At 30.6% G+C, this 8,724-nt stretch overlaps 1 protein-coding gene across 1 annotated transcript; it reads right to left on the bottom strand.

Annotated features, from left to right (window-relative positions):
- Positions 1-7,352: 7,352 nt before the first annotated feature.
- Positions 7,353-8,387, bottom strand: LOC136078388 (uncharacterized). The gene has a single exon (XM_065794158.1). The coding sequence runs from the start codon at positions 8,385-8,387 to the stop codon at positions 7,353-7,355; it is 1,035 nt and encodes a 344-aa protein (XP_065650230.1).
- Positions 8,388-8,724: the final 337 nt, after the last annotated feature.

The following is an 8,724-nucleotide window of genomic DNA, read 5'->3' as shown; positions in this document are numbered from 1 at the left end:
TTTAATATAATTATTTTGATATAAATATTTTATAATTAATTTGATATAAACATTTTAATTTTAATTTTAAATGACTCTCATACATCAAGTAAACACTTTAAGAATTCCGGTATTATTAGATTTGTGCTTAAAAACATGCGTAATGTACACCTTTTTGATGAGCGTAATTTAGAGCTTTACTAGCTCTAAATTACGCTCATCAAAAGGGTGTACCAAAAAATGTTGTACCAAAAAATTTTCTTTTTTAAGGTTTTATTTTTCCTTTTTGTGGACATTTCTCAAGTTTTTGCCATTCTCTGAAGTCCACTAAGTCTAATAATATTCAAAAAAACAAAATCAGTAGTCAAAAAGTGATTTTATCTTTTTTAAAAGTGATCAAACGTTTTGAAAATAAATGTTGTTTTGTTGTCAATATTATTTAATTTCTTAAGACATTTTTCTCATTTTTTTGCTTTTTTAAACATTTATTTTTGAATAAGTGAATAATACTATTATTAGTGTAATGCATGCTTTTATTTTATATGAATGTTTTCTGTAATAGACTTTACGCTTATTTAAAATAGCTCATAATTATTCTTAAGCTCACAAAACCGTGTGCATTCTCGAAGACCTTGTGGTCAAGAAAAAAATCATCAATACTTATATGTAAATATTTTTGATTTGCAAAGCAATAACCTCATTAAATGGTATTTATGCATCAAATAAACACTAACGAAAGTTTCGGTACTCTGCTCATAAATATGATTTAAAGTAACACACAACAAATTGCTTATCATACGCCTTATTTTTAAACATAACCTGAACCTTATTTGTTTATAAACGTATAACTCTCTTATAAAAAAACATGTCACATGTGGATTTAAGTCATCTTTGGTCTATTAAAAAGTTCCGTTTTGTGGCTAACATTGGTTGTCCTGTCAAAATAGACGCAAATATAGAAAAAAAGATAAAGACACTAATACCAGAAAGCTACTGTTTCCTATAAAGTGTTCAATCAACCAGCTGTTATGGGCAGCTGATTGATAGAATATTTTAACCAGCTTCTCAGCATTGGAAAGTCTCAGATATACAATTTTATAAATGACTATTTTACAATTCTTTACATCACTGCTTTCAACACTCCAACACTGAAGTTCTATTATGGCGTTTTTACCATCTTTATAACCTTCCCTGTTCTGATTTATCTGTAGGCAACACATGTTGGAGGTACCAATTTCTCATTTTATGGAGTATCTTATTGATGAGAAAAAAAGACGGAGCATACCAGGTTTGATTAGAATAGGTAACAAGTTAGGTTGTTTTTTGGCCCTGAAGTTCCTCAAGAGGCCATTGACTATAGAGATATTTAACACGAAGCTACAAGAAGCTATGTAAACTAGTTGTCTTTTAGTTCTTAGGAGATGTACCACTATTTCATTTTCATCAATCTGGAGCCTTCCATTAATAGTTAAATTATATTATCAATCGCTTTTTTTGGGGGAGGGGGAGGGGAGGGGGAAGTACATTTAAGAGTTTTTTTAAAATATTAATAATAATTCATTCCTAAGGTGTTTGGTAAATGCTTCATACCTGCTTGCCTATAGGGTTACTAAGAATTAATCTTAGGTGATGAATCAGGAAAAGAAAAAGATGACAAAAATGGCACATTTTAACTTGATTTACCTTTATGAGCAGTTTCATATGGGAAAACCAAAGCTTACCAGTTTACCATTACTAAGCGGGGTTTCAATAGGGTGTGATTCATGCTTGTAGGAGCTTACTGAGCTAGTAGGAGCTTAATGGGCTGGCAGAATAGCTGAGATTATTGTTGGGGAGTTAAAATTGCGGGTAAAGCGAAACGATTGTTAGACATTTTACATATTTAAAAGGTTTTTGAACCTAATTGAATATGCTAATGGCTGCGCAGAAAAGATTATCCTATTGGCCCAGAACTGTGTTAGAGACAGCTTATTGGGCAACACAATAAAGAGCCTCATACTGATTGCCAGAGGATAACTTCTTAAACTAGAAATAAATATTTTTAAGACACTTTCATTTTTCACAAAAAAAATGCACTTTTTTTTGAAAAATGAAATTTTTCAGCTTTCACTTTTATAGAAACAAAAAGTGTTTTTTTGGTAATTTTAGCCTATTTGGACCTTAGAGAATAGGAAAAAATTGAGAGGTATTTTTTTTTTTTTGGGACACTCTAATGTATATATATATATATATATATATATATATATATATATATATATATATATATATATATATATATATATATATATATATATATATATATATATATATATATATATATATATATATAGATAGATAGATAGATAGATAGATAGATAGATAGATAGATAGATAGATAGATAGGTATAAAGTTTATTTCAGTATAACTCCGCATATTTAGGGGCCCCGAAATAGTTTTGAGTATCTATTTTTTTTTTTGGTCATTTTTTACGCTGTGGCACACAAAAAAGGCCTCCAAAATATATAGTCCCGGGCCCCGAAAAGTCTTAGTCCGCCACTGGTTTATTTAAATCAACTTCCAAGTCTGTTATGTGTTAGGGTGGTAAATATTTGTTTTGTTTGTAAACTTTTAAGAACTTGATATCAACATAAGTTATTTTTAAAAAGTAGAATAGTTAAACTTTATTACTGTATGGTTTATGAATATATTGATTAACTTTGCTGAGATTTTTCTACCAAAATATTTGTTCTACTTTTGGGATGTAACTAATTTCAAATATGGTAAAAAATATATTTACATACAATTGATGGTAAAAATAAAGGCCGGTAATTTCAAGGGTCGAGTCTACTTCCTTTTTTGAACTTGTTATGTTAATCTTTTTTTATATTTCAGGACAACACCCCTTATCTAGCGACTTCTAAAAAATTGTGCATAACGGTATAAAGAAGCTGTCAGAACAGTTTTTCACTTCAGAACAGTTTTTCACATGTGCGCTCAAAACAGTTTTTCACTTGTTCAGAACAGCTTTTCACATGTGCTTTCAGAACAGTTTTTCACATGTGCGCTCACATCATTTTAGCTTTCAGTTTGTTCTTGATGTCGCTATTTATCCATTCATTTTCTCGACAAATCCGTTTTTAATTTGGTCACAGGAAATAGCGGTTCAAGAAAGTGTTACAATAGTCATTAATATTGCGTTTGTTGAATTCCATCTGCCAGTCGATATTGTTAAAGTATATATTTATATATACTTGTATGTATATATTTATATAGATATATATATGTATGTATATATACATGTGTGTGTATGTGTGTGTGTTCTGTCTGAACCTTTAGCGCGTTATAGGTTCGTCCGTAAGTACTTTATGTATGTTTGTGTTCTGTTTAAATCTCTGATGCAATGTGAGCTCTATAACCAATTAATAACTCTAACTATACTACGCTCACTTTAACCTCTAGTATTCTGTTTGATGCAATGTTTTTTCGAATGCATTTCCAAAATATTTTTATCAATGTTTTAAAGTTTTGCTTGCAGGAAACAATATCTTTTAACTACTCCAGGGTAGGTCATGTTCAGGCTCATCACAATCACCCTGTTTTGGTATCATGTAACCCAGTACTACCTACCCCATACTCTGCTCATACACCTTGTAGGGTTTGATTTGGTTTATGCAAAGCCTAAGAGAAACAAATCCCCAGCGTTGGAGCTCTTGGTTGAGTAAAAGCTAGATTATATCTTAATAAAAAAAATGCTCATCTTACCTAGATGTTAACTGCATCCAGCTAATATCTTGTAAAAGGCCTCCTAGGCAAAGACTATTGGGACAAGTAGAATAAGTTTTTTGACCAGTCTTAAACCCCTACTTCATCAAATAGGCTGGCATAGATGTAAACATGTGTTACATTGTTTCCTGACTATGATGAAAGCTTTTATTTCTTCATGTCAACTCCAAATCAAGTCTCATTCTACTCTATGCTTTTTACCTACTTGTGCGGTGGCTATATCTAATCGTAATCAAATTTTTCATCTATTTCTAAAAAGCAAATCTCCTAAGAACAAAAACCTGTTTATTGTTACAATAAATTGATGTAAAAAGGTGCTGTCTGATGCTAAGTTCCATTATTCTCAGTTCACAAAATCTCGTATCTTATCTTAGAAGTTAGGCTCTGGAGACTTTTGAAAAATCTTGAAAAGCGTTGTTAACAAAGGTAGGTCTAAATTCTTTTATTTATGGGACTGATCTTATCACATCTTCCAGGAATAAAGCAGAGTTATTTTTGAAAATCTTTTCTTCTAATTTGGCATTTGATGCTTATGGCCATACTCTTTCTTCCAATTCAATTAAACAGATTAACCATTGTCGGAATAATTAGATTCAATCATTGTAAGATTTAAATCACGTTAGCTTCCGTTGCTAAAGTTACATCTTAGTTAAACTCTTCTACGGCTTGAGGTGTTAAAGTCTTACAATAGTGTTTTCCAAAACTCTCCGAAATTCTCTCTAAATTTTTCTAAAGTTTTTGAGTCTTTGATGAACAAATTTCTAATATCTTATCTAGAGTCAAATATGCTACAGTCAGACAATCAATACGGTTTTCAATTTTCTTACTCTACGGCTGACTTGCTGCTGTGACTGAATATTTTTATTGTTAATTAGAGGGATGTGGCAAAGATAGGGCTATTGCTCTTGACATATCAAAAACTTTCAATAAAGTTTAGCATACTAGTCTTTTTCATTTTCGTTTATTGGCCGGCGTCGAACCATGAACCTCTGAACCCGAACTCTAACCACTGCGCAACGGCTTCTTCAGTACTAAATGATTCTATACTTGGTCCTGTTTTGTTTTATATCTGCATAAGTAATCTTCCTGACAACCTTACATCTAAAACGGCTCTATTTGCTTATGACTCAACTTTATATTCCTGTCTTGTCAAAAAGTCAAGATTTTCGATGTCTTAGAACAGGCAGCCAATCTCAAATCTGATTTTACTTCTGTAACAGCTTGGTGACTCCTTGCTCTTTAACACTATTCTTTGTTTTCTAGTAACTCTTAACTTAATAGTGGCTGCTTGCAGCCTTTTTGGAAGTCAGAATAAAAAATAACTAATAATAAAAAAACATTTTATGTGACGTAAGAGCATTCGACTTTTTAACATGTTGTTTTGCAAACAGACTTTTTTTTTGTAAAGTTGCTTAATCGAAATATTTTATAATCAGAAACAAGTTTATGCTTTATTGATGATAAAATTGACTTCTGTTTGTTTATTGCAGTGGAAAATATTTTAAACATACAACACTTACTAGTATAGAAACATTTATATAGGAGCAAACGAGCGCAAGACTTCACAAAATAGATAGTGAGGAATTTTATCGTATGTTTAGTGATGCCAAAGTATGTCCCCCTAATGTAACAGTTTACTATATTTCTTGCAAACTAAGATCATCAAAAGAAGAGGACTGTGGATAATTTAGACCATGGGTCGGGAACCTTTTTTAACCTAAGAGCCATAACGGCTAAAAAAAATTCAAAATAATAATGAAGAGCCACAAAAATATAAAATTTTAGGTTTTTTTTATTAACTTGAAATCATAAAATAAAATTCACATATTATATATTTATATATATAAAAAGATAGAAAAATCTATAGCTAATAACAACTATTATTGGTGAAATGAAATTTAATGTGAGTTCTGAATTGGAACTTTTTTTGATAATTTGGTTAATTTTGGCTGATATTTCGTTGAATGCAACTGTAGTAGAGCCTGCGTACTTACCTCTGTTACTTCGGTATTTATTTTTAATAAAACTCATCGATCAAAAAATTGTTCACAATTATACGTTGAACTAAAAATGGTTAATAGACCAAAAGCAAGTTTTTTGGAATTTATATAAGTATTTGGAAGTGAAGTCCAGCATTGGAATATGATATCCTGTGGCGTATCTTTCATGTTTTCTTTATAGATATGTACACCGGAAATTGTGTTAAGTATTTGACCATTACGCAACATTGAGATATATCAGTGACATCTACAGATTCATCAATAGCCAGGGACAAAAATTCAGCCGTTTTAATATCTTCTATTTTCATGTTTGAAACCTCTTCTGCAATATTCAAAATTCGTTCCTTCATGGTTCTAGCCGAGAGTGGTATATCTTTAATCTTTGATAGTATTAAATCTTTGTTTTTAAAATCATTATATAGAATTCCAGAAACAGTATAGGGGAGATGGGGGCGCATTGATCGTCGTAGCAGTGTTTTGAAAATTGTGCAGAACCTGAAAGAGATGTAAAAACTTATTAACTACGAAACACATGTAGAACTATCTGGCTTTTGGAATATATAAATATTTTGATTTAAAAAAATGATAAACATGAATAATTTTAACTTTTAAACAACCCTCTCAAAAGATCAATGTACCCCAAACTATGGGGTACTATGATCTCCGACTTGGGGCACATTGATCTTATATGCGTAATATTATCTAAACGTTTAACACTTCTATAACTAAATCTTGTAAATAATTTAGTCAAAGGGTAATATTGTATAACATATAATACATCTAAATTTTTTAATTATTTTTTAAATATAGCAGTTAAACCCACTAGTCTAATTTTTAATTAAAAAATGTATAAATCACAGCAGCTATAAGCTACCCGCTTTATATACGTTTAAAACTTTACAACAACTTGAAATTTATAAGAACTGAAATATAAAGACTAAAATAAGAATACAACTTTTAAGTTTACAAAACTTGTTAAAAGTACAATATTTTGATTAAGAATATTTCATCATTTGTGAAAGTCAAATTGTGAAGCAGCTTTTGGTTTACATTGTTTTTTATTCCTAAGCAAGTAATTCTTAGTTTCTTTCTTATCTTTTGTGGAGACTTTTTGTTGATTTTTGGTTTGCTTCAAAATTTTCTTTTCTTTTGACAAACGAATTTCATTTCTGACAGGAGTATCAGTCAAGATCCTTGTTTTTAACTGCCTACTTTTAACTTTTTTTTTTCTGGCAGATGCTTTTGGGTAAGGTTTTAAAACCTCAGGTGAGATTATAGAAGCAACACTTGTTGACACTTTGTTTAAAATACTTGTTTCAATATTTACTATAGTTATTTCAGACTCTATGTGATTAACATGTGCTGGTATCATTTCAGATTCCATGTTGTTGACAGGAGTGACAGTAACTGTATCTGGAGCAGCTCTATCTGTAACTGATGATGGTAAATATTCGTCATCTTTAAAAATTTCAGAATTGAATGGCTCAATGCCAGCTACTCTAAATCCTGTCTGTATATTAGATGGTGAGAAAGCTTTTGTATACGGTTCTCGAACTATTGAAACAATATCATAAATGGTCATTGGTCTTGGGTTTGAAACCATCCAATTATCACATGCAGAATTGTAAAACCTTTTCAATGGTCCAAAAACAGTTCTGTCTAAAGGCTGCAAAAATATGGCTGCAATGGGGAGGAAAACTTATCATTGTAATTCCGTGTTGAATTGCAAGCTCCAAGCCTTTAACAGAAATATGACTTTCATGACTGTCGAGAAGTAACAAAACTGGAGATTCCTGAGAACAGTTTGAATATTTAACAAAATGTTTAATCCATTCTATGAAAATTTCTGAGTTCATCCAACCAGAAGGATTTGAAAATCCCACACATCCAGGAGGTCCTTCCTTAATCATGTAATCATGAAACTTTACCCTAGGAAAAATAAATAATGGAGGAATTGAATTTCCAATAGCATTAGAGGCACAACATACAGTTACCAATGTTCCTCGTTCTGCAGATATGATTCTTCCAACTTGTTTGCTTCCTCTACCAGCTAAAACCTTTACCGGCTTTTGAACAGTTGTTAAACCAGTTTCATCAACATTATATATACAGTTAGGATTATATTTATATCGATTTCTTACCGTTTTAAGATTTTGAAAAAACTCTCTTACAGTGTGTTTGTTAAAAGCTGTTGATCGAGCGAAGCTCGTTGCTTCAGGTGTTCGTAGAGACAACTCTGGTTGTCTTTTCATAAAACCTTGCAACCAATCAATGCCTGCAATTTTATTTTTGATCCATGATGATGGGCATATCTTATTGTTTTTTAAAGCAAATTCATATGCCAATAATCGCGTTGACCTAGTTGAAAGGCCATAGTTCATTTTTGATGCAATTAGTAAATAACTTGATAAACTTTTTTCATCTTCTGCTGTAAAAACTTGTCTATTGTTGTAGTTAGGCTTGAAAGCTTCATTTGGATTAAGCCTCTTTTTACGACAATATCTTTCTAAAGTCATTCTATCTATGTTAAACTGACGTGCTACAACATTCAGTTGTGTTCCTTCTAAAACTTTATTAACAGCTACTTTCATTGTTTCACTTGGTATAGCAACTTTATTTGTTTTTTTAATTCTATTTCTAACCATTTTAAGATCTGTAAAAAAATATATCAATAAAAACATATGTTTTTAATAAATGCTAATATTTAACATAATAATATTATGTTAAATATTTTTTAATTATTATGTTAAATATTATTCTTTTGATATTATAAAATAATAGTATTATTATTACTAGCATATAACATAAGTAGATTTAAAAAATGAAATGCTAAAAGCTATTGTTTGTTTATATATAGTTTTTTTTTAAATTATAAATACAATTCCATTCGTTTAACTGTATTGCTTATAAACAAAAACATGGGGCACTTCGTCTTCTATGGGGCACTTTCATCCTTCGATCAATGGGCCCCGCATAGTCAAA

The sequence above is a fragment of the Hydra vulgaris genome, chromosome 03 (genome assembly GCF_038396675.1).
Source record: "Hydra vulgaris chromosome 03, alternate assembly HydraT2T_AEP".
NCBI lineage: Eukaryota > Metazoa > Cnidaria > Hydrozoa > Anthoathecata > Hydridae > Hydra > Hydra vulgaris.
This window is presented reverse-complemented; position numbering and strand designations above follow the sequence as displayed.

Coding starts and splice junctions, on each gene's coding strand:
- LOC136078388 (XM_065794158.1), bottom strand. CDS start 8,387: ATGGTTAGAAATAGAATTAAAAAAACAAATAAAGTTGCTATACCAAGT.